This window comes from Mustela putorius, unplaced genomic scaffold, assembly GCF_011764305.1.
Source record: "Mustela putorius furo isolate JIRA1106 unplaced genomic scaffold, ASM1176430v1.1 tig00003853_pilon_pilon_pilon, whole genome shotgun sequence".
Classification (NCBI taxonomy): Eukaryota; Metazoa; Chordata; class Mammalia; order Carnivora; family Mustelidae; genus Mustela; species Mustela putorius.
In genome coordinates, this window is record NW_025422005.1 from 45,487,283 (window position 1) to 45,513,684 (window position 26,402).

The 26,402-nt window shown below is 41.2% G+C and overlaps 1 protein-coding gene across 1 annotated transcript in view; it reads left to right on the top strand.

The window, feature by feature from the left end:
- The window catches only part of C8A (complement C8 alpha chain), a 65,177-nt gene that overhangs the window by 6,665 nt on the left and 32,110 nt on the right, over positions 1–26,402 (top strand). The window contains exons 2-7 of the mRNA XM_004751622.2: positions 10,146–10,248; positions 15,547–15,691; positions 16,681–16,828; positions 20,841–21,030; positions 23,498–23,698; positions 25,626–25,866. Coding sequence (XP_004751679.1) covers positions 10,146–10,248; positions 15,547–15,691; positions 16,681–16,828; positions 20,841–21,030; positions 23,498–23,698; positions 25,626–25,866 — 1,028 coding nt within the window. The remainder of the gene's footprint in view (positions 1–10,145; positions 10,249–15,546; positions 15,692–16,680; positions 16,829–20,840; positions 21,031–23,497; positions 23,699–25,625; positions 25,867–26,402) is intronic.

Below are 26,402 nucleotides of genomic sequence, written 5' to 3' on the forward strand. Positions count from 1 at the left end.
CTTAAATTAGAGTTGTAGCAGTAAAGGGAGACAGAAGGGAAGATATTTGACATATATCTTGAAAGTAAAATGACAGAAATTTCCAAAGGATTGGATATAGAGGTTAGGGGAAGGAGGTAGTTAAAGACCATGGCCAGGTATCTGGCTTAAGCAACTGTGTGTTACGGTGATTCCACTTTTGGATGTGGATAAAACAGAGAGAGAATCTGGTTAGAAGAAAATTAAGAGTTAAGGGGCACCTGGGTGGCTCAGTGGGTTAAGCCTCTACCTTCGGCTCAGGTCAAGATATCAGGGTCTTGGGATTGAGCCCCACATCAGGCTCTCTGTTCAGCAGGGAGCCTGTTTCCCCCCACCCCCTCTGCCTGCCTCTCTGCCTACTTGTGATCTCTCTCTCTCTGTGTCAAATAAATAAATAAAATCATTTAAAAAAGAAGAAGAAGAAAATAAAAAGTTGATATTTGGAGCCATTGAAAGTTTGCCATGCCTCGGAGGCACTGACTTGGATAAAGAAAACAGAATTTTAATGGAGTGGTCTAGATTGAAGATCTAAAGTGAGGAGGCATTAGCATAAAGTCATGGGAAGCCCAGGAAATGTTCTCACCTTCCTAAGAGTGAGAGAAGCAGAAAGAGAAAAGAAAGGCAGTACTGCACCCTGAGGCATTCTAGTTCGTAGAGAACTCAAAAAGAACTGGCCACAGAGGTCAGGAGGGAGGCAGGAAGTGTGGTGCTGAAGCTGTCTAAGACAGGCCAATATCAAGAAGGGAACAATGGCTAACAGAGGAAAGTAAGACCAAGTCAGAAAACTTTCCACCGGATTTAGCAACATGGAGGTCACCAGAGACTCAGCCAACTTTCAAAGTCAACTTAAAATACCTCAGTTTCATGATGTAATTTCCATGTAATAACTGAATGGATCTGCTTCAAGATGATATAATTAGTGACAATCAGTCTTAAATATAAGCTGAGCCAACGTAATAGGATGATCCTCTGGCAATAATCAGGGTTAGGCCTTCTAACCTTTTAGACAATTAATTATTATGTGATCTCAATTGCCGAGGTAGACACTTTGCAGGGGCAAGCATTTGACCCAGAGATTGCATGTTCAACTCCAGGTTTTAGGCCCTTTGCCTTCTGTGCCACCCTGTTTAAAAAAGCCAGATGGGTAGCATGTCACTAGTTCACAGCCCTATCCAGTGTAGACATTCAATACCATTTTGATAAAGATGGAGAGTTTTGATGAGCATGTATGCGGTTGAGAAGGAATTGACATGTACATTGGGCTTGTGCTTGGGGCTTTACATTCATGATCTTAGCCCATATTTAAAACAGTCTCACAAGTTATTAGTATCCTATTTTCACTTATAAGGAAATCAAAGTTCAGTAGATAGCAGAAACTGGATTGTAATACATGCTTGGTGGAATTCAAACCACTTTTGTTAGATCAGTATGCCCTCAATTGCATTACACAATCTTACAGATGTTACATGAAACAAGAAATGATGTATTCAGAAATTGGGGAAATGCTGGGTTGTGCAAATTAGAATGCAGAACTTCCCAGGGCCTTTAATAGGTTGCATTTTATATTTCTAAGAGTAGCATGTTGTATGCAATTTATCCAAATTTGACATGTATATTTTCTTCTCTTCCTTCCGAACCCCAGGTTGAGCACTCCCCAGAGACCACTTTGAGAAATCCTGCCATAGTACTATATTGACTTGTGGTGATTCTATAGATTAAAAAACAAAACAAAACAAAACAAAAAAACCTAAAAGCCAGTTAGGTAAAGAAACTTGCTCATTGTAGCATAACAAAGTAGATGTAAACTAAAAATTATAATAAAAAACCTCCTGACTCTCAGTGTTATTGCATGAGTACATTCTCAGCAGTTAGGAGATGCTTTTCTTGTTTTTTTATTTTTTTTTATTTTTTGGTGATGCTTTAAAACTATTTGCTGAGCTTTACTAGATCACAGATTTATCCATGGTTTCCTAAAAATATGATATAATTCTTCTGGAAAGCCATTTGGCCACAGTGTCATAAGCCTTAAAATCACCTGTATCCTTCAACCCAACCATCCCATTCTACAGGAAGTATCTTCAGGAAGGAACTTAGAATATGGAAACACTGGGTGGTCAATAATCTAATTTTTTGCTGTTAGATGAGTGGAACCATGTGTAGCCATCATAAATACTTTACATTTCTGCTATGGTATTAAGTGGAAAATCAGGATGTAAAATGTAATACTCAGTATGACCTCAATTATATTATGAAAATGGAGCAGAAGGAAATATAACAAAATATTAATCGTGGGAGGGTCGGAGGCATTTTTTTCTTTTATGTTCTCTTTAAAGAGAATGTATTACTTTTATAATAAGCAAAAAATAAACTCCATTTAAAGATTCATTGGAATGATATGAGAAAATACTGCACATATTGATATTGGCTAAAAGGTTGGAGCCCTATAATGACTTAATGAATGGTCCTTGCATACTTTCTGTACTCTTGCTTCAGTGATAGCATTACTATGTGTGCTTCTGTCTAGACATCATGTCACAAAGCTTTTAAAAACTACAGCAACACAGCCCTGCTCTGTCTAGGCTTCTGCTTCCTTCCATTAATACTGTTTCCTTCCACTTTGACATCATAATGCAGTCTCTGTGGGCTTACACTGACATTATCTTGACAATTCCATAGTGAGATGCAAAACTAATCCTGGAGTCATTTTCTGTTCCCAAACCTTCACCATGTATCTTCTATCCTTCTTTTGATGATTAGAACCCTGTCTTTCTCCATGTCCCCATACTTCAAACTTTTATTCTTAGGATGGTCTATCAGAAAAATGACACATAGACAGAATCTTGAGCCATTTGAATGTCTAGTTATCAGGATTCATTAATTAGCTTCTAACCCTAGATTAGGTTCAAGTAAGTCTCTAAACAATGTCACTCTATTTCCTGTAACTTGGTCTCATTCTTTCTCTTCTTTTCTTTCTTTCCTTCCTTCCTCTCCCTCTCTCCCCCTTCCCTCCTCTCTCCCCTTTTTGTCCCTCACCCTCCCGGTCCCCTCCTTTCATTCTTTTTTATTTCCCCTTTCCTAAATATTCGCTGAACACTTTCATTGGGTCTGGCACCCTGATAGGAACAGTAAACAAACATACAGACAGTCTCTGCCTTCATAGAGCTTACAATCTGATGAAGACAAAAATGAGACAAATATTACAAAGGTGATCATTAAGTGTTGAGAAAATGTGCAGAGACTCATTAAACCAGATGAGGGGAGGAAAAATATTTCCCTAGAGAAATGAACTTTAGGATGACATTGAACGATACCTAGGCGTTAACCAGATCAAGAGGGAGAGTTGGATTAGTTCAGGATTGGGTTTTAGAGGTAGGCATGATTAAAGGAGCAGTAGAGTCCGGACATTTAGGACATAATTATGATTTTAAAATGATAGATCATGGACTCAAAACTAGTTATAAAGGGAAATTAAAATAGGAGGGGATATTATTGACAGAAAGCTTAGGTGTCACAAGAGTAAAAGTTCCAAAGAAGTTCAAATGAAAGTGAACTGAGAATCCTTGAGCATCTAATACAGAAGGAGAAGAACCCCCAAATAACCATTCACAGATGACTCATGGACTAGTGATTTGGAGAAGAAGCTGTTTCAGAGAGTGAGAAGGACCAGGATTGACCACAGAAGATAGTGGAGTGAGGAAAAAGGTCCATGGAGATGAGGAAAAGGAGTGACTGAGGGGCAAGTGTTGAATAACTCATTTATGGGGCTGACAGGGTTTCCAGGGTGATGGAAGGAATTGGAATAGAGAGGAAGTTTGTGAGCCGAGTGCTGAAGCTTTTGGAGGGACAGGAGCACTGGTATTACATACCAACATCATTTTATAGATCAGCGTTTCTTAAACAGTGGTCTGCAGATTCCAGGGAGTCCCCAAGATCTTTTCAGAGGGGCTCAGTGGGTTCACAAGAATATCATAATAACACTAAGACATTTGCCATTTCCACAGTATTAATATTTTCACTGATGGTGCAAAAGTTATGGCAGATAAAAATACTGTGGTCTTAGTATAAATCAAGACAGTGATATCAAACAGTGTATCAGTTTGTATCAATACAAAAATGATACACTGGCAGTGTATCAAACAGGAAAGAAGTTAAGTCTGACTTAAGAGAGTCCCTCTTGCAACAATAAAAATCATGAATGTTAGTAAATTTGAATCTCTGAGAAAAATGCCTCAATCTTAGAATACAAGTTATTTAAATATTCGATGTGACAAAATGGGGAAGAATGCACTATGAACTTCTGTTATCCTGAAGTCTGATGCTTGTCTTAAGGAAAAGCAATTAACCAATTTTTTTCCCTTGAACATTGTTTTTTCTCAACAAAATAGCTGCCAAGTTATCGTTATTCAGGCTTACTTATTTGGCAGGCATTGTCTCAAAAATGAACAGGAAGCCCATTGCTTCAAGGAAACCAAATAATAGCATTTGTTATCAATGATAAAAATTTTTGAGGTTTCAAACAAAAATCTAAATTTTGGAAAACATACCCCCTGAGCTTGATGAGATCACTGATATTTGATATTAACAAATTTGACTAATGTATGTTGGAGAGTAAAATGTGTTAACATTGTTAAGATATGCATAGTGAACCATTATTTTCCAAATTTCCAATGCCCGGTGTTACAAAAATCATGTAGTAGTGCCAGATCCATTCAAAATACACAGAGACCAGTGGACTTTAATGTAAGAGGGTGCAAAAAAATTCACTGACATGATTTCAGATTCCATATTATAACTAACATTTTAAAAAATTACCACTTGTCAAAGTTGTGGCGTAGTATCAAAAAAGAATACCCACAGTGATCTGAAAAGACTGTTAAAATTCCCCTCAACTGTGTAATATTTTCAACTATATACATCTAAGAGGCTGATTTTCTTCAAAGACCTCTCAATCAAAACAACATAAAGCAACAGATTGAAGGAAGAAGCAGAAATGAGACTCGAACTGCATTCTACTAACTCAAACATAAAACACAGTTGCAAACATGTAGATTAATTACATACTTTTCACTATTTTTCAAGGATATCTGTTTTCAAATAAAATTACGGCATATATTGTAACATGTAATGAGTTTGATATTAAAATCAAAATAGATATATATTGGGGCACCTGGGTGGCTCAGTGGGTTGGGGCCTCTGCCTTCAGCTCAGGTCATGATTCTAGAGTCCTGGGATCAAGCCCCGCATCAGGCTCTCTGCTCCGTGGGGAGCCTGCTTACCCCTCTCTCTCTGCCTGCCTCTCTGCCTGCTTGTGATCTCTGTCTGTCAAATAAATAAATAAAATCTTTTTAAAAAAATAGGTATATATTGCTAAATATGTATCTATCTATAGATCAATAAATACATATTGCTAAAATTTCTGTTCAGATTTTGAATCAGTATCAGTATCAGTAGATGCAGCCCACTTAAACAAAGGCTCTTTGGAGTCCTCCATGGTATACTAGAATGTACAAGAGTCCTGGGACCCAAGTTTGAAAACCAGTGTTAAAGATGAACATTGCTTTCCCCAAGGCTCCTTGTCTTGGGTTTCAACCTGGGTGTCATCATTCATCACGACTAGTGACTCATGGAATAACTAGTATGAGATGTGAAGCACCCTTTCTCCTACGCTAGGGTGATAATTATGCCATTCGTCAAAACAGAGGCTGCCTAGCTCTCCAAAATTATGGTAATACTGGAGATAACAGACAGTCTTCCTACAATCTTTGCTCAGTGGGCTGACCATGCTCTAACCCTGCAGTAGCAGCAATGATGTTGTGGGAAGAAGCTCAGGCTTGGAGCCGGGCAAGCTTGTGGCTGGTCCACCTCACTCTGTGTGACCTGGGCAAGCTCTTTAACCTCTGAGGATACAGCATGGGGTAACAGGAAGAACATGGCCTTGGAGAAAGACCAGTTTCTACCTTCTACCTGCACTACCCTGGGCAAGGCTCTCACTCTCTCAGTTCTGTTGGCTGGTCTGTGAAACGAAGAAGCAGCAGCATGATGAGGAAATGAACATGGGCTCTGCCATCAAACCAGCTAGGTCAAATTCTGCCTTTGTCACCCTTGGGCTGTGACTTCTGGGACTACTTAGCTCTTAGGAATCTCAGCTTTCTTATATATAAAAGGGGCTAATGATATTTGCCTCCTCGGATCATTATAGAGAATTAAATGATGAGGTAATTCATGGAACATCCTAGCATGTAATAACAAAAGCCAACCTTTAACGAATACTTCATAAGTATTTTAACATATTGTCAATAACTCCATCAGGTAATGTTGTTTTTAGCATAGTTAAAAATTTCCCGTAGATGGGAAAGCTGTAGCTAAGAGATGTTAAGTTACCAGATTTCCAAGTCAGCAGGTGGTAAGATTCAAAGCTAGTCCTCTCACCCCAAACCCCATGTTCTTAACCACTGGGATTTCTGCTACTCTGAGTCTTCAAAAACAATTGTTAGTTCTCCTGATTCTTTGAAAAGATAAACAAAATTAGTAAATTTTTGGCTGGACTCATCAAGAAAAAGAACCAAAATAGATAAAATCCAAAGAGAAAGGAGAGAACTGACACCACAGAAACACAAAGAATTATAAAAGACCACTACAAAAAATTATATGACAACAAATTGAGCAACCTAGCAGAAATAGGTAAATTCCTAGAAATTGACGATCTTCCAAAACTAAATTAGGAGCTAACAAAATCTGAACAGACTATTACTAACAAAATGGAACCAGTAATCAGAAAATTCCAATAAACAGAAGTCCAGGACCAGACAGATTCACAGATGAATCCCACCAAACTATTAAAGAAGAGTTAATACTTATTCTCCTCAAACTAGTTCAAAAAATAGAAGAGGAAGGAGAGCTTCCAAATACATTCTATAAGGCCAGCCTTACTCTGATACCAAAAAACTAAGGCAACACATAAGAAGAAAAGTACAAGCCATCTCTGATGAAAACAGATGCAAAAATCCTCAACAAAATATTAGCAAACCACATCCACCAACACATTAAAAGGATCATTCACCATGATCTAGTGGGATTTATTCCAAGGATGTAAGAATGGTTCAATATTCACAAATCAATCAACATGATATGCCACATTAATAAAATGAAAGATAAAAATGATCATCTCAATAGATGCAGAAAAAGAATTTGACAAAATTTGACATCCATTAATGATAAAAACTCTCAAAAAGTAGGTTTAGAGGGAACATACCTCAACATACTAAAGGTCATATATGGCAAGCCCACAGCTAACATACTCACTGGTGAAAACGGAGAGCTCTTTCTCTAAGACCAGGAACAAGACAAGGATGTCCACTATCATTCCTTTTATTCAATGTAGTCCTGGAAGTTCTGGTCACAGCAATCTGATGAGAAAGAAATAAAACATATCCAAATTGGTAAGAAAGAAGTAAAACTGTCATTATTTTCAGATGACATGATAGTATACATAGAACACCTTGAAGACTCCACTGGAAATCTATTAAAATTAAGAGAGATAATTAAAATAGATAATTTATATAAACCCACCAGCATCACACCACACCTGCATACAGTATTGTCAAATTGTTAAGTGTATTGTTAAAATGTCCATACTATCCAGAGAAACCTACAGATTTAATGCAATCCCTACCAAAATACAAAAGATAATTTTTCACAGAACCAGAACAAATAATCCTAAAATTTCTATGGAACCACAAAAGACCCCAAATAGCCCAACCAATCCAGAACAAGAATAACAAAACTGGAGATATCATGATCGCAGATGTCAAGATATACTAAAAGCTACAGTAATCAAAACAGTATGGTACTGGCACAAAAATGGACACTTACATCAACAGAACAGAAGAGAAAACCCAAAAATAAACCCACGCATTTATGGTCAATTATCCACAACAAAGGAGACAAGAATATGCAATGGAAAAAAGATAGTCTCTTCAATGAATAGTGCTAATAAAGCTGGATAGTTACAGGCAAAAGAATAAAACTGGACCACTTTCTTAGACCATACACAAAAATAAACTCAAATGGATGAAAGACCTAAATGCCAGACCTGAAACCATAAAATTCCTAGAAGAAAAAATAGGCAGCAGTCTCTTTGACATCATCTGTAGAAACATTTTTCAAGATATGTCTCTTTTGGCAAGAGAAACAAAAGCAAAATGAAACTACTGGGACCACACCAAAATAAAAAGTGCACAGTGAAGGAAACCATCAAGAACATGGAGGCTTAAGTGGGTAGAAGAATAAATGAAACAAGATGGGATTGGGAGGGAGACAAACCATAAGTGACTCTTAATCTCACAAAACAAACTGAGGGTTGCCGGGGGGGAGGGGGTTTGGGAGAAGGGGGTGGGATTATGGACATTGGGGAGGGTATGTGATTTGGTGAGTGCTGTGAAGTGTGTAAACCTGGTGATTCACAGACCTGTACCCCTGGGGATAAAAATATATGTTTATAAAAAATAAAAAAAAAGAAAAAAAAAGAAAACAAAAAGCCAATCTACTAAATGGGAGAAGATATTTGTAAATGATATGTTAGATAAAGGTTAATATCCAACACCAACTCAACATAAAAAAACTAAATAATCCAATTAAAAAGGGACAGAGGATATGAACAGACTCTTTTTTTTTCCCCAAAGAAGACATACAGGCACATGAAAAGGTGCTCAACATCACTAATCAACAGGGAAATGCAAATCAAAACCATGATGAAATATCACCTCTCAGCTGTCAGAATGACTAAAATAAAAAACACAGGAAACAACAGGTGTCAGTGAGGATGTGGAGAAAAAGGAACCCTTGTACACTGTTGGTGGGAATGCAAGCTGGTGTGGCCACTGTGGAAAACAGTCTTGAGGTTTCTCAAAAAGTTAAAAACAGAATTACCATATGATCCTGTAATTTCACTACTGAGTATTTACCTAAAGAATATGAAAACAGTAATTTGAAAAGATATAGGCACCCTTGTTTTATTGCAGCATTATTGACAACAGCCAAGATATGGAAGCAACTCAAGTGTCCATCAATAGATAAATGGATAATGATGTTGTGTGTATATATCGGAATATTACTTGGCCATAAGAAAGAATAAAATCTTGCATTTGCAACAACAATGATGGATCTAGAGAATACAATGCTAAGTGAAATAAGCCAGACAGAGAAAGACAAATACATTTTATTTCACTGATATGTGAAACTTAAGAAATGAAACAAATGAACAGAAAAAAAAGAGGAAAAGGGAAAATAATAGACTCTTAAATACAGACAACGAACTGGTGGTTGCCAGAGAGGAGCTGGTGGAGAAGAGGGGAGAAATAGATAAAGAGGATTAAAAGTACATTTATCTTGATGGGCACTGAGTAATGTATAGAATTAATGAATCATTACATTATATACTAAAACTAATATAATACTGTACGTTAATTATATTTGAATTTTAAAATTTTTAAAAAAATTTTTTAAAAGATTAAAAAATTTGACATCTGATGGGTTCTAAAGAAGAAGGAACTCTTGCTATTTGCAACAACATGGATGAACCTGGGGGACATTATATAAGTGAGATAAGAATGACAGGGAAATCCAATATCGCATGATCTCTCTTATAGGTGGAACCTAGAAAAGTGTGACTCATAGAACTAGAGAATAGAATCATGGCCACAAAGGGGGAGGGGTTGGTCAAATTATCAAAATATTCAGTTGTAAATGAATAAGTTCAGGGGACCTAATGTATAATATGGTGACTATGATTAATAGTACCGTACTGTGTACTTGACATTAGCTAAGAGAGGAGATCTCTAGATCTACACACACACACACACACAGACACAACTATGTGAGGGAATAGCTGTGTTAATTAGCTTGCTTGTGGGAATCATTTCACAATGTATACCAAACCATAACATCATACATCTAAAATATATACAATTCTTGTCATGTATACCTCAACAAAGCTGGGGAAAAATTAATCTGTTTTCATATTAATAAGATACCTTCACATTAAAAGATCTTTTTCAATTTATAACAAAACTAAAAAGCACCATGATAAGAGCCTTAAAAATTGAAGCAGAGGTCTCCCCTGTCTCTAGGAGAGTAAGCCGGGCTGTTCAGAACTCCAGTCCCAGAGCCGTTAGCTGCCAGCTCAGTCACTGGTCAGAGTGGACGGACTGCCTACCATGCCAGGACAAAAAGGTAAGACATTTGTGACCAGTTTGGGGCCATGTAATATTTGAATGGCATACTGGGCATTTAAATGGAGATAAACAGGTCTATAAAGTTAGAGGCCTGGGGAGAAATCAGGTCTAGAAATAGGTATTTGGAAGCCATGGGCACATGGATGGTGAAACTTTTTCTGATGTTGTTTACAAGCCATTATTGGGCGAGACTGCCAAAGATACGTATGCTATGGCTTGTGGGCAGAGAGGTGGCCGCTCAGACAAGAGCACACTGTTTCCTCTGGCCTCTCTGGGTCGTGGTCAGTCTGCTGCCCTCCAGGGATGGTCATAGAGAGGGACTAATGAACCATGGGGATCTGAGATGAACCCAAGAATGTCCCTGAGGATTCTGTTTTCACGGATTGAAAAGACTGGCACACCCAGTGAACAGACATGAGTCTATCTTGCCCGCTGACATGGTTTTGAATAGTCCAAATCGGTCACTAAAGCCAGCGGCATCTCAAGGGAAGAGGGACTTGGGGAGGACTCTGCTATACTAGAAAGGGGGTATTCAAGTTGACCTTGTTCAGGATTACTGGCTTGGGGTGATGATAAAAGGCAGAACAACTTCTATTCTATTTTATCACTATTTTAAAATCTCTACAGACAACACATGTTTTTACTGGATGCATCCTGGGTGAGGCACCTCCAGGCTCTCACCTCTCCCAGTTGGTAGACCCCTGCCTAAACCACGTGTATTGACACATTACTGTCAAGGCCAAGGGTTCATGCTCTGATTCTTCAGTTTAGATTCTGGCTTTGCACCTTCTTTGTTGTGTTACTTTGGACATGTATTTTGATCCATGTATTATGATTCCTTATCTATAAATGGAAACAGTAGTGGTACTCCTAGCATATAGTTATTTTGAGTATTAAATGAGTAAGGTATGCAATGGGCTCTTTTTTTCATGCACCTGGCATGCAATAAATGTTCAATATCCAACCAACTCCTGCTGCCCAAGACCTACTCTTCCCTCACCTTGAGCTTCTGCAGTGCAGAGTGTGCTGTTGGTTCTCCTGCCTCCAGGCCCACTTCCCAGCTAGAGGCCGGGCTACTCTGTGAAGGTCTGATGAGCTGTTCAGAGTCACATGGAATTCAAAATCATTACAATTTGGACCTACAATTTGGAAACACAATTTGGACCTAGTCTATTTAGCTCCTAAGCGTGATATTATTTATTCTGCCTCTCCTGTTTCTGAGATACACCAGGGAATCCTAGACTGCAGGCTGCAAAGTTATTTAGCTCCCAAAATCTCATCTTGCTTTGATAGCCTATGTTAGTTTTCTGAATCTGCTGTAACAAATTATCACAAACTGGGTTCTCTCACAATTCTGGAGGCCGGAAGTCTGGCAGAGCCACACTCTCTCTGAAGGCTCTGGGGGAGAATCTGCTCTTTGCCTCTTCTGGCTTCCGGTGGCCATTGGCGATCTTTGCCTTGCGGTCGATCTCCATGCTCCAATCTCTGCCTCTCCGGCCATATTGCCTCCTCCTCTTCCGTGGGTCTCCTTTGTGTGTCTGTGTTAAATCTCCCTCTGCCTTTCCCTTATAGGGACACTGTGATGACATTTAGGGCCTCCCTGGATAATTCAGTATAATCTCTTCATTTCAAAAACCTTGATAATATCTGCAAAAGACCCTTTCTTCCAAATAAGGTAACATTTACAATTTTCAAGGACTAGGACTTGATTTCTTTGCATGGCCATTATTTAACTTATTATACATCTAAACGATATATATTTTTTCCTCATGTGTTGCAGTTTACATAGATAGCACAGGTGAATGGTTTACTATTTAAATCAGAATTGAATTACTCCTTTCGTGACTCGAAAAAGCGCATCTCTCTAAAATAATCTTTAAAATCATTAAATTCTGTTAATTACTTAAGCAAAAGACCACCCCTAATTTCTTCTTATTAATATGTTTTTCCCCTTCTCTCAAAATCGCCCAAAGATGTGCATTTCTAGAGAGAAACATTATCGACTAGCTAGAAAAGAAAATTATGTCTTAATGATACCAACAGAGGCACCAACACGGAGAAGTCCCTAAGGGAGTAGTTGCACCAGCCTCTCTGCAGAGCAATGTCTTCATTATTTGATAATAACCCAGGAAATGGAGAGTTGGTGGGAATGAACCTTGTGTCTGCACCAGCATTCCAACACAGAAACCACAAGAAGGATGATGATAGCATTTATAGTTACTATTTATTAAATGATTTCTATATACCAGGCACTGTGCTCCTGCTTTAATAAATCATCTTAGTTGACTTTCATAGCCAAGTGTGATAGATAGAAACCATTGTCCCTTTGGTTAGGTTACCCATAAAGAAGGAGGCACAGTCTAGACTCAATACTTGGCCGGTCTGATCCCCAAATGCCCATGTGCCTGACCATTTCACTCCACTGCCTCCCCATGAACCTGTAGAGAGTTGTAAGTGATATTAGTGGCTATGTAATCCACCCCCCCCCCACACTCAGCCATAAATCCTTCTGGAGTATCCCAATAGCTGGCTACAAAAATGATGCTGATGTTATAGCTATTATTAGTGAGTGCATTCCAGGAACCAGGCCAATGTGCTGACTTTTTTACATGCTTATCACTAGTCTCCTCAAGACTCTCAGATCTCTCCTTCCACAGATGAGAAAACAGAGGGTCAGAGATGATAAGTCATTTACTCAGTGACATACAGACAGTAAGTAGCAGAACTGGCGTTCCAACCCAGCTTCAAATGGAATTCAGAATGACACGTAACCTCCTCCACTTGTGAGGATTAAATGAGATAAAGAATGTGAAGTGTCCAGCCAGTAATAGGCCCTCAAAAAATGGTAGCTACCATCACCATCATACTGGTAATTGCAGGTCTTAAAACTCTGGTGAACTTTATGAAGAGTGAGAAGACGTGGCTCTACTGTAGTATATGCTGAGGTCTCCTTTATGTACTGCATCTTGGCAAGATGTGGGAAGAGAATGAAAATATCCTAATATTCCCAAACTGATCGTTAATTATAATCTCTTCCCATTGAGTTTACAATCTTATTAACGGGGAGGCAGGAAAGGCAAACAGACAGGCTTGCTCTTCACCTTTTTTTTTTTTTTTTTTGCCGACCTTTCTGTCTCTTCACTAATGAGAAATTGTGGAGACAGGAGTAGGCAAGAGGAAAGAGAGGGCCACATTGTACTGTTCTACACACACCCAGTGGAATCCGCTGGAAAAGACTCCACTGATAATGATGCAGACACCATTTCTGTTCAGTGAGCACCAGTGAAAGGCCAGACATGGGGCTGGGTGCTTTCCTCACACATTCTCTCACTCAGTTCTCACAACACCCTTTCAAAGTGTGGGGTCATCACATTCACTTGACATTAGACAACAGGAACTCAGAAAATGTAAATGGTTTGCTCTTGGTTGGTAAGTGACTCTGGGGTCTGAACCCAGTCAGTCTAAATTCTCATGCTCAGGCTCTTGTGTCTACAGGACACAAGTGAAAGAATCATTAGTAACTGTAATTAGTGAGGTCGCCTAGGCTGACCACTTCATTCTACAGATTTGGAAACTGAGACACAAAGTGCCAGGCACTGCTACTTTGTATAGCAAGCAAGAAATAAATTCAGGAATAGACAAACAAACAAAAAGCAGGCCAAACCTAGAAGTACAGAGAAAAAAATGATGGTTGCCAGAGGGTTGGGAGTAGAGGAAATGGGCAAAATGGTAAGGGGAGTGAGAGATACAGGTTTCCAGTTATGGAATAAATAGGTCATAGGAGTGAAAAGTACAGTATTGGGAATATAGTCAATGGTCCTGTAATAGCATAGTATGGTGACAGATTGTAGCTATGCTCATGAACATATTAAAACATAGAGAAGTTGAATCACTCCGTTGTACAACTGAAATTAATTTAATATTGTGCACCAACTATACAAAACAAGAAAGAAGAGAAAGAAAGGAAGGAAGAAAGAAAAGAGAAGGAAGGAAGGGAGTGGGGGGAGGAATGCCGGGTGGGTGGATTGGGCTAAGAACCCACTTTCCTTATTGCTCAAACTATTGCTTTCCTGCTCAGTTATGAACAGTCTTAAAGGAGGAGCTTCAGGGCTGAGCCAAGGCAAGAAGGAGCAGAAAATATAGTGCTGCAAGTTCCCTTTGTGGACACTCTACATGGAACTCTCCACACAGCATGTTTCCTATTATTATCGATTTTATCTCCTCAAGTAGACTTTAGCTACTTGAAGGTGGGAAATATCTCCACATATCTTAGGGTTCAACTTCCTCCTTCTACACCTGTGCCTGAAGGTGTACACCATATAGAAAGCAGTATCATGAAACCAGAGAGCTCCAAGATGGGTATGCATTTTTATTCGTCCTGTTCTTCTTTGAACAGGTGTTTGTTTGTGTGCAATCAAAGCTGGACCCAGGGATTCAGATGTTGTCTCTATCTCTTGGATGGGCTCTTTCTACATAGTAGGTTAGATGACCACTTGATGCCCACCGTTCCCATCAACTTCAGCAAAAAGAAACGATCTTTTCCAATAGTTCTGAAAGAAAACCTTCAGGGAGAATAATTATTGCTCTAAGGTTGAGTTATGAACCAAACCTTAAACCAATCATTGCAATTTGGCAGATATGGTGCTCTGGTTGGCTGGACCTGGTTCAAACCTACGCATTCCCATAACTTGAGTGGTGAGCTCCTCCCTACCTGAACCGTATGAGATGTGTCCCAAGGAAAGAGAGGATGCCATGACCAGAAGAAATGGTATAGAGGGAAAGCAATAAACAGCTTATAAAAGTGCCTCCTGCATAGACCATAGATCAAGTGTCAAGGGTATGAAACCAAGTAAGACAAGGTCCTCCTTTCGCCACTCTTCATCTTACATGCAAACTGTTCTTAAACTAGTGAGAAAGGTAAATAAGTAAGTAGACCAGGGATAACAACAACCTCATTTTACAAGTGAGAGGAGAAGGAGGCACACGGAACTCTAGAATATGTAGAGGAGGTGCGCTAATGAGTCATGAAAGATAGGTAGGTACCAACTGGTTGAAGGTTGAGGGGGGGAGATCCTTCCTAACAAGGTTTCCATTTGATCTTTGGAGGCCCTATTCTATATTCCTGCCCCCTCTGGCTTAACGCCACCATTTAGGAGCATTCATCCCTTCAGAAGACAGGTTTTTAGGCAGCTCTCAATCATTAGACAGTTAGTCCTTACGTTGAGCTGAGATCCGCCAACACAAATCTTGTTTGATTGATAGACAATGCAAGTGTCTGCTTCAATATCCAATTTAGTACCGACACCGGAGCCTCCTGCAGCCCAACAAGTTTGGGGGAAACATGTGCAGCGGCGACATCTGGGATCAAATCAGCTGTCACAGTCCCACAGCTTGTGTAAGTCAAGCACAGTGTGGAGAGGATTTCCTGTGTAAGGAGACAGGTGAGTGGCATCCAGTGGGATAACAGCTGTGCCCCACCAGACCAGATGTGAAAAACAGTCACCCAGGAGCTTGTTAAAGGGCTGACTGCTCAGCCCTTCCCCGAAAGTTGTCATTCTGTAGGTTTGGAATGGGGTTCAGGGATCTGCATTTTAAGCCAACCCAGTACCCCAAGTAATTTTGATGTGAGTTTGTCAGAATATCTGTTGACTTGTTTAGAAAAGGTACAATTCACTCAGTCACCCATTCATTGAATAAATGTTGACTGCGCATGTATGTGCCAGGCAGGGTGCTCACTGCTGGTGACCCGGATATGAAAAGATAATGTGCCTGACCTCGAGGTACTCCTCGTCTCTTTGGGAGAGAGACCTACAGAGAGTCGGTGGCCATACTGGGTGATAGGCAGTGTAATGGGCACAGGCCCACGGTCCAATGACCCTCACTGGCAGGGATGCCCTGATCTGTGTTGGGGAAGTCAGAACAGGCTTTAAAATAGCACTTGAACTGAGACTTAGAAAGCAGCAATGAATTTGCTAAGAACAAGAATGTGCAAACAAATCCAGGGATTTAAGGACTAGCAATAGGTGCAGAATGATTGCAGGTCAGGGCTCTGGGAAGAGAGGCCAGATGGGTCCGGTAGGTTACTGGGGACCAGACTGCGGCATTTGGAAGAATGGGAATGGGAGCTACAGAAGGCTATGGGGTAGGGGGATGACATGGCCACGTTGACATTTTAGAGAGATCACAGGAGCTGCCACGTGGAGCATGAGTTTTAGAGAGGAGCCTGCTGCAGAGCCTGAGCTTGGGGCGAGGCTACAGGTGGGAGACAGAGAGGCTGGAAGGAAGAGGGAGTGAGGATGGAGAGATGATCATGGAAAGGGGTGAGGGACTGTTTCAGAAGTGGGATGGATTTGGTGACTAAGGATACAGGTCACCGGGAGAGGGAGAGTCTTGGAGGCTCTGGAAGCATCTACAGCCTCTCTTCTCTCAGGTCGCTGCCTGAAACGCCACCTGGTGTGTAACGGAGACAATGACTGCCTTGACGGCTCTGACGAGGATGACTGTGAAGATGCCAGGGTCCCTGAATTTGACTGCTCCCTGTATGACCCCATTCCAGGATCAGAGAAAGTGGCCTTGGGGTGAGTCCTGCCCTCAGGTTGTTTGGGAGCAGGGAATGGTTGCCCTTTAATCACGAGTATTATTTTAAGGACAGAAGAAGATCTTACTGCCATGTGTCTGGTGAGGCAGCTCCCACTGTCTCCCTGAGGTGGGATACTGGTCCACTCGGGTGACTATCTCTTGGGTAACTATTACAAAATGCCACACACTGGTGGCTTATAAGCAACAGAAATTGATTTCTCATAGTTCTTGAGGCTGAAAGTCTGAGGTCAAGGTGGTTGTAGGTTGGCTTCTTCTGATGCCATTCTCCTTGGCTTGTCCTTCCTTCTATGGATGTCTGGGTTCTAATCTCTCTTTGTTTTTTAAAGATTTTATTTATTTAAGAGGGAGAGAGCAGGGGGAGGGGCACAGAGCCCTATGCAGGGCTCCTTCTCATGACCCTGAGATCATGACCTGAACTGAAATCAAGAGATGGATGCTTAACCAGATGAGCTGCCCAAGCGTCCCTCTTCATCATCATCATCATCATCTTCTTTTTAAAAAAAAGGTTTATTTATTTTAGGGAGAGAGAGAGCGCATGCAAGCAGAGGTAGGGCAGAAGAAGAGAGAGAATCCTTAAGCAGACCCCCCATTGAGTGTGAAGCCCAGCGTGGAGTCTCAATCCCGGGACTCATTGTGACCTGAGCCAAAATCCAGAGTCAGCTGCTTAACTGACTGAGCCCCCTCCCCAGGTGCTCCCTAATCTCTTCTTATAAGGACATGAGCATATTAGATTAAGGCCCAGTAATGGTCCCATTTTAACTCAATTCCTACATAGAAATCATGTCACCAAAATACAGTCAAATTCTGAGGTTTTGGAGTCCCAGACTTCCACATCTAAATGTTAAGGGGACACAATGCAGCCCCTAATACTAATAAAAAGGGATTTTGTTGATTTTTAAAGTGAATGTGGGCTAAACAGAATAGAAGTATGAAATAGTGAGGTGTTAACTTGATAAAAAGAATTCCCTCTTTATTGGCAAAAAGATCACAGACCATGACCTTGCTCTCATGTGAGTCAAAGGAGCATTGAAATGTACTTCCTGAGTGTGCTTTGACCAGCAGGATGGTCCCGTCTCTACTCCCAATAGCTGACACTTGGCAGTTTTTCATTCTGCTCAAGACCTCAGAAGCCTTTCCTGGTCCTTTTTCTTTTTTCTTTTTTTAATTTAAGCATGTTCTAGTTTTTAGATTTTTATTTATTGCTATAGAATTAATACATGTTGGGCATCTGGGTGGCTCAGTTGGTTAAGCTCCTGCCTTCAGCTCAGATCATGATGCCAAGGTCCTGGGATCAAGTCTCACATTGGGCTCCCAGGTTAGTGGGGAGACTGCTTCTCCCTCTTCCTCTGCCTACCACTCCCTTTGCTTGTGCACTGTCAAATAAATGAATAAAATCTTTTTTTTTTTAAAGAATACATGTTTGAGGTAAAAACCAAAACTCTTCCTTCGCCATCCCCAACCTGTACTCCACTCTGTCACGCCCCCCACTTCTCTCCCTGGAACTGACCCCTGTCAACAATTTGGTGTAGGACTTTCAGATCATGTAAACGATGCACTGACAATATATATTGTATGGAAGATATGCCCATAGGTATTGTGCATGATAGACATAAGTCTATTTTACATACATGGGATCATACTATACATATGGTGTGTAACTTGCTTTTTTTTTAACTTAATAATATATTTTTGAAGATTTCCCCCCACATTTTCTATTCTTTTTCTAAGCAACACAGTGTTCTATAACAGGGGTCAGTAAACTATGGCCTCAAGGCCAAATTTAGCCTGTTGTCTGTTTTTATAATTAAAGTTTTATTGGGATACAGCTTTCACCCTGCAATGACAGGAGTTGAGTATTTGCAACAAAGACCTATGGCCTATAAAGCCTAACATATTTAATATCTGGTCCTTTATTTTTTAAAAAAATTGCTGACTCTTCTCCCAAGGTATAACTGCATGAAAATTTATTTGGCTGCTTCCTATTTAAGGATAATTAGATTTTCTCCATTTTTTCCTCTTATAAACAATGCTGCAATGAACATCCTTGTATGTTATCTTTGTACATGTGAATATTTCTGCATAGATTTCCAAAAAGTGGAATTTCTCTATATCTTTCCATTTTCAGTCTGGTGGGTTCCGCAATCAGCTTTACTAAGAGTACCTAGGCTTAATAACCTTTTATGCTTAGAGGTTAGAGTATAATCTTAGGACTAATTATTCCTTTGACTTTTTGTTTGGCCCACCAGAGAGCCCGTATTTATAACCCAAAGGCAGAAACATGTTCAATGGGCAGAAAGACAGAAAAGTAAGGGGAAAAGTGAAAGGAAGGAACCCAGATTTTAGTGTCAAAGAAAATTTAGCTGTGACTATAGGCAAATTATCTAATTTTTTCTGAGCTTCAATTTCTGCATTTGTAAGATTGTCATGAGGTTGAAAGTTAATGTATGCTAAATGTCTGGTAGAGTGTGTATTCAATTCACCATAGCTATTACTACGTCACTTCCATTAATATGAAGAAAGAGACGGAGAGAAGAGGTGAAGAAGAAAGGTAACATACCTTGAATTTGTACTATATGTCAGGTGCTCTATAATTATCCATTTATTCCTTCAAAGGCAGGTTTTATTCATAGTTAACCTCCTGCTTATCTTCTGCCTTTGTGCCTCTTCATGGAAGGAAGGAACCAATATAACAGGTAATCACTGAATGCCATGTAAATACAGAGGAAGGAGCAACTATCTGTCCAGGATAATCAAAGAAAGTCAGATAGAGAGGGCAATGTTTAAGTTGGGTTTTAAAGGCTGAATAGGAGTTTGAGAGGCAGAGACAAGGAATCATTTTATTATCTATACCATAAGAGGCTTTGATTATTAGGCCTTGGATCTCTTAACCAAATCGAAATGCTTTTGTTTAGTTAACCTTCTCTTTTTTAGAATATTAAAGCTGTATTTCACCTGTGTGACACTGTTTGTACCTAAATACCGTTCAACCATCTATGGCCTAAAATGCAATTCTTGGGCAGATGGATATGAAATACCCCAGAGGGGGAAGCAAGGCAAAGTGTTTCTGGAAGAGTACTGGGCTAGGGGAGAGGAAGTATCATTTCTGGAGCGCCTAATCTGTACTACAACTTCACTTCCATTTCACTTTAATACTCTCATTTAGATGTCACAAAACCCACAAGAAGTAGTTTTATTATTTCTCTTCTTCAAATGCAGAAAACAAGCTTCAGAATGCATCCAGAATCTGTCCAGATTCACACAGCTAGTACATGACTGAGTTAGAAATTAAACAGGAGTCTCCACGATTTTCAAATTGCACCCTCTGACATTCCATGCTGTCCTGGAGACAATGGCCTTTCTGTGGATTAGCTTTTTACCTTAGCACGGAGAGTCGATATGTTAAACCTTTTTTTTTAACCTACAGAGCCTTTTTCTGAAACAGTACAAACAAAAACAGCAAAGCAACATTTATTCAGTACTTAATATATACTGAGAGCTTTCTGGTTCCTTTCCATGTTGAACTTGCATTGAACTCTCTGAAGCAATAGCATTAACTGCTTCTTACAAATGACTAAACTGAGGCACAGAGAGGTTAAGTGATTTGCCCAAGGTCACACAGCTACGTGTAGCAGAACTGGGAAATGGACTCCGGCTGTTGGGCTCTGTGCTTGGAGTTTTGATAATGATGCATATTCATTCCTCTGTAACTCACACAACACACTTTTAAGAGTAGCTTCTCATGGGAGCACTGTTCTAGGTGCTGATGGAGCTGCTTGCTGCTTTGGTCAAAGGGAAATGGGGGGCCTGGCTGAGCCCACTCAGGTTTCCAGTGTTACCAAAATGAAGTTTAAGGTACTTTGAGGAACCGTAGGAGTCTGCAGAGCACAGCTTGAGAAGCCACAGCTTAGACCAGCAGTAACATCTTCCAGAGGATGCCATCTTTGCTTTTCCAGTGTTCTTTCCCAGAAGCTGCCTGCCTTTTCGATTTAGGTACAATATCCTGATCCAGGAAGAAGCCCAGAGCGTGTATGATGCCAGGTATTTTGGGGGCCAGTGTGAGACAGTCTACAATGGGGAATGGAGGGAGCTTCGATATGACCCCGCCTGTGAGCATCTTTACTATGGAGAGGATGAGAAGTACTTCCGGAAACCGTACAACATCCTCATGTACCACTTTGTGGTAAGTCTGCACAGGGCACTTACAGGCCACCGCAGGGTGCGGGCGGGGAGGGAGAGAGGCCAGTTGCTGGCCATGGACTGCTAGCTTCCGGAGATTCTATTCTATTTCCTGCAGAGTTTGCTGGTGGCTGAAGCTCCCTTTCTGTCTGCCCCCACACATGCTCCATGCTGAAGGTAACTGACAGGCAAGGACGGGGCCGACGAGAGGCAGAACCGAAGTGTGGCCGCCCACCTGCCACATCTTGGCTCCATTCCATAATCAATGAAACAGATTCGAGGTCCAGTTCTCTGCTAGTCCTATTTCCAGTTGTGCTTTGCTAGAATAGAAGGATTTGAGACCTTGAGCAGCTCCCTGTCCCTCCCTGGGCCCGCTGTATAAATTGGGGATCAGGACAGAAGGTAGCTGGGCAGGGCTCTGAGCCCAAGGTCCCCATCTCATCAAGGGCAGCTTCCCACTGGTCATCTTTCTTTTTCTTTCTTTCTTTCTTTCTTTCTTTCTCTCTCTCTCTCTCTCTCTCTCTCTCTTTCTTTCTTTCTTTCTTTTTTAAAAAAATTCCAGTACAGTTAACATACAGTGTTAGTTAGTTTCAGGTGTACAATATAGTGATTCGACCACTCCATACAGCACCTTGTGCCAATCATGATAAGTGTACTCGTAATTCTCTTCACATCCTCCCCCACCTTCCCTCTGTAACCACCTGTTTGTTCTCCATATTTAAGAATCTTGTTTTGTTTTTCTCTTTTTTCCTGTATGCTTCACATGGTATTTGTCTTTCTCTGATAACTTTCCTATCTTGGTTTTCCATATGGGATTTTGTTTATAGAACGGTTCTGCTGTTGAGAAGTGTTTGCAAGATGTGGATGATCCCTAAATCTTCTCCATCTCTAAAATTCTGTGGTTTCCTGGGCAGTCAGAGCACCCCATGGCTCATGACCAGTTCCAGAGCACCCCATGGCTCATGACCAGTTCCAGACCATTCCTTCCCATGTCCCTTCCCCTCTGGGTGAGAGGGACACACAGACATCCCTGGGTGCTTACTATGCCCCAGATCGTATACCTCCATACAAAGCCTCTCATTTAATCTCACAACAATATAAGGAGGTGGAGATGATCACCGCCCCATTTTAGAAAGGAAAAACACACAGAGACTTAGAGGGATAAAGTGTCAGGCTGAAAGGTGGACTGCACTAAGTGGCAGAGACAAGATTCAAACCCAGATCTAGCTCGGCAGAGCCCAGCTCTATGTCGTTTAGAAGGGAAGAGAGATTATACACATTACACGCATGTAGTCATATGCATTCTATCTTTACAGAGAGATGGTAGGATTCAAGGATTATGGACAATTATTAGTCATACTCCCCCTCCCCCAGTTTTCTCAAGGGAAGGCCAAGGCCAGGTTTATAGGGTCCCCCCACCACCCACTGGGCTTCCACTACTATCATCAAGCCTATGGTAAGCCTAGGAGAAAGACACAGACATCGCCATTCCCCTAAACCCAAGGATGGTCTGGGGATTACGTGTCCGGCAAGACAGACGAGGCTATGTTGCACAACAAAGGATTCCAAAATCTCAGCGCTTTAAAGCAACAGAGTCCTATGCTATGCTTCCGTCCCAAGGTGGAAGGGGAGCTCATCATCACAGACACTTGGGACCCAAACTAATTAGGCTCCATCTAGACACATGCTCTTGTGATGGCCAAGCAAACCACTCATGTGCTTAACCGTTGCTTTCTCAGCTCAGGCCAGGCACAGGACCATGCCTCAGTCCAAGCTGGCAGAGACATACAAGCCTACTGCCTGCCTGGAATGAAAGAATCCCACATATGGGGCAACATGAGAGCATAAGTCTGCCTAGAGTGCCCCCCACCGGCTCGGCTTCCTTGCTCCTTATCTCCCAGATCTGCACCCAGATGTGGCTTTCTGGATGCCTCCATTGCAGAGATGGGCCTCTTTCTCTACGGGAAGGACGAATCAATTGGAAAAAATCCATACCCAGAACAATATAGCATTTTATCAGAATCATGAGTGTGTGTGTGCGTATTTAAATAAATATTTCAGCACTGCCACTAAGCGATACCTAAACTAACTGCCGTATTTTCAGCATTTTCGTGAGTGAGCATCAGTCGGATGCCTGGAGTAGCCTTTTTTTTTTTTTTAAGATTTTATTTATTTGACAGAGATCACAAGTAGGCAAACAGGCAGGCAGAGAGAGAGAGGAAGGGAAGCAGGTTCCCTGCTGAGCAGAGAGCCCGATGCGGGCTCCATCCTAGGACCCTGGGATCATAACCTGAGTCGAAGGCAGAGGCTTTAACCCACTGAGCCACCCAGGCGCCCCTGGAGTAGCCTTTTAACATAATTATCGATGATAATCTGCTTTGTGATATTTTACAGAGCAAAGATTTAAATACTAAGCACAAATCAGAATATAACCGTGTGTACAAAGCTAACATCTGTTTGCTCCTTTTCAGGCTCTGGCAGACACCAGACTCTCCTCAGAGCTGCACGAAGATGCACATGACCTCCTTTCTAAAGTAAAAAATGACATATCAGTGTCGGCCGGAGTGACTGCAGGTGTGGGCCCCGTAGGCAGTCCTGTGACCGTGGATGTGGGTGCATCTGGGTCACGAGGCTCTTTGTTCTTGAAGGAGTTAAACAAGTATAATGAGAAGGTATTACAGCATAATGCCTGTGTCAAACAGTATTCCATAATCTACACGGAACATGTATTACCTTAATTGTATTAAAAAGTACAGTAGTAATTGAACCTGCATTTGCCTGGGTAATTGGAAATGTCTGATCAGTGGTAATCATGTTTGTTTTTCTTATTATGCTTTCACACACAGAATCATCACAAAGGGAATAAAACTGAATGATAAGAGGAGAACTCTTATCACCTCACCCCATTCTTTTTCATGGTTACCTGGAGCAAACAGGGAAATACTTAGAATAGTAATGTCTTAAAGAGAAACAGCCAGGCCATGTAAACTAGGTTGGGAAGAACTCGGAAGCAAGCCTTGCTTTTCGGAATAGATTAGAGGACTGGTATGCTCCGTCCATCATCCATTGGTTCATCAAATGTTCACCACTAACTCCCTACTAATCTGAGCGACCAGGCAGTGCTTCCTTGAGGAAGGGACATCCATCCACCTAGACTGGGGTCTAGCAACTAATACAGGTTGTCCTGACGAAGAGAGGCGGGAGTCAGTGAGGGGTGCTCTGGGCCTGGGAAACAGCAGTGTGCAAAGGCCTGGAGATGACAGATTGCCTCACACTAACGGGATAGCAAGGCCTTCAACCAGCGGATGCATAGGGTGGGAAGGAAGCGTAGGGAGTAATGAGGATGGAGGAATCGTCAGGAGCCCGAATGGTATTTACTGAACTGATTCAAAGTATACCGAAAAGCCGCAGCAATATTGATACCAGCACTGTGGATTTAGCTGGGGCTCAAAAATTATTCTGGATGATGAAAATGAAGGACTTATGAAAGTTAACTTATTTAACAATATAAATTACGTTCTGGAGCTTTGCCACAAGTCAGCTGTCACTCTGAAGGGAAAGTATTGTTCTGAGATCCGACTATCACATGGTCATGGGGACTTTTTTCAAGGCAGATGGTCTTTTCAAAATTTCACTATCCATTGGGATTAAGGTTTACTTGGAAATAATGCCCATACACAGCCCTCTTCCTCTTAATCATTTTTGTTTTTGTTTTGACAGAGAGAGAGAGAGAGTGAGTGAGTGCACGCACAAGAGAGCCTGAGCAGGGGAAGGACAGAGGAAAAGAAAGAGAATCTTAAGCAGACTCCACTTCCAGTGTGGAGCCTGACGTGGGGCTCAATCTCACAACCCTAAAAGCATGACCTGAGCCAAAACCAAGAGTCAGACATTTAAGTGACTGAGGCACCCAGGTGTCCCAATCCCCTGCCTCTTAAACCAACTCAATATGACCCAAGTCCTGCCTCTTTTTTACTATCTCGGGAGCCTGCTTTACTTTATTCCTTAACAGTGCAAGATTCCCACTAGAACATAAAATCCATCATGGCAGGGACCTCTCTCTCATTCAAGATCACATTCTCTGCTCCTAGCACAATGCAAGTGACTACAGGCTCCTACATGTATTTGTTCAGTAAGTTACATCAATGGATAAGGCTGGCGCTTCCTGCCATGTCATCAAAAATACTCCTAAGCATAATTGTAACTGGATACTGAATGCTTGCATGGGAGGTTGCTTCATACAGTGCCATAATTAGAGCAGGGAGGCATGCAGAGGTGACAATGGACTGGGGCTAGAACAGAGTGACCAGCACCATGAACCACACTGCAAGGACCAATCCAGATGAGAGCTGAGGAGAAGGGCACCTGAACAGGGGCGGTGAGAACAGAGACATAGGCATGGGAAAGACAGCCAGGCACACCTCAGTGTTTCACAGATGCTTGTAAAATAGACTACTAATAATGTATTTATGCTCATGTGTTTATATGTAAATATACATATTTCCCACAGCTACTAAATGCTACCTTTCACGTTATGTTATATAGTAAAATATGGCCTCTCTTTCTTCTTTTCCCTTATTCCATGGTGGTGGTTGCTGGCAGACATACAGCTTCATGAGAATTTCCACAAAGGTGCAGACTGCTCATTTTAAGATGAGGAGGGACAATATTATGCTGGATGAAGGCATGCTTCAGTCATTAATGGAGCTCCCAGAGCAGTACAATTATGGCATGTATGCCAAGTTCATCAATGACTACGGCACTCATTACATAACGTCTGGATCGATGGGCGGCGTTTATGAATATATCCTGGTAATTAACAGAGAGAAAATGAAATCACATGGTAAGTAGAACAAAGCTTTATGCAAACAGCAGCCAATGCATACGTCAGGATGTGGTTTGCAGTTTTCTGAGCACTGCGTAGGAGCCGTGCATGATCTCCTGGGGGACAGCAGGGTAAGGTAACAGGCATAATACTTGTGTAGAAGGTGGCACAGTGCAGTGCTGCAATTACAGAAGGGAGATATGTGGAGGTGGCAATGGACTGAGGGCAGAACAGGGAGAGAAGAGCCAAGAATGTTGAGGTAGCCATCCCAGCTGAGAGTATTACTGCCTACGGGGAACTGAGGTCCAGAAGGGCGCAAAGACTAACTAAGAAGTATCACAAACAAGATTTGAACTCAGACTTGTCTGGTTCCCCAAAACTGTGTGTTTTCAATGACACTACTGTTAACCTTCTTGATAACAAATGGCATTTGGGGTTTTGTTATTTAAAATGTTAAAACTTACAAATATAGATTCTTGGTTAACGGAACAGCTATATAATCGGTCTGTGATGCTAGAAACCTGGAGCCATCCCAGATCCCTCCCCTTCCTGTA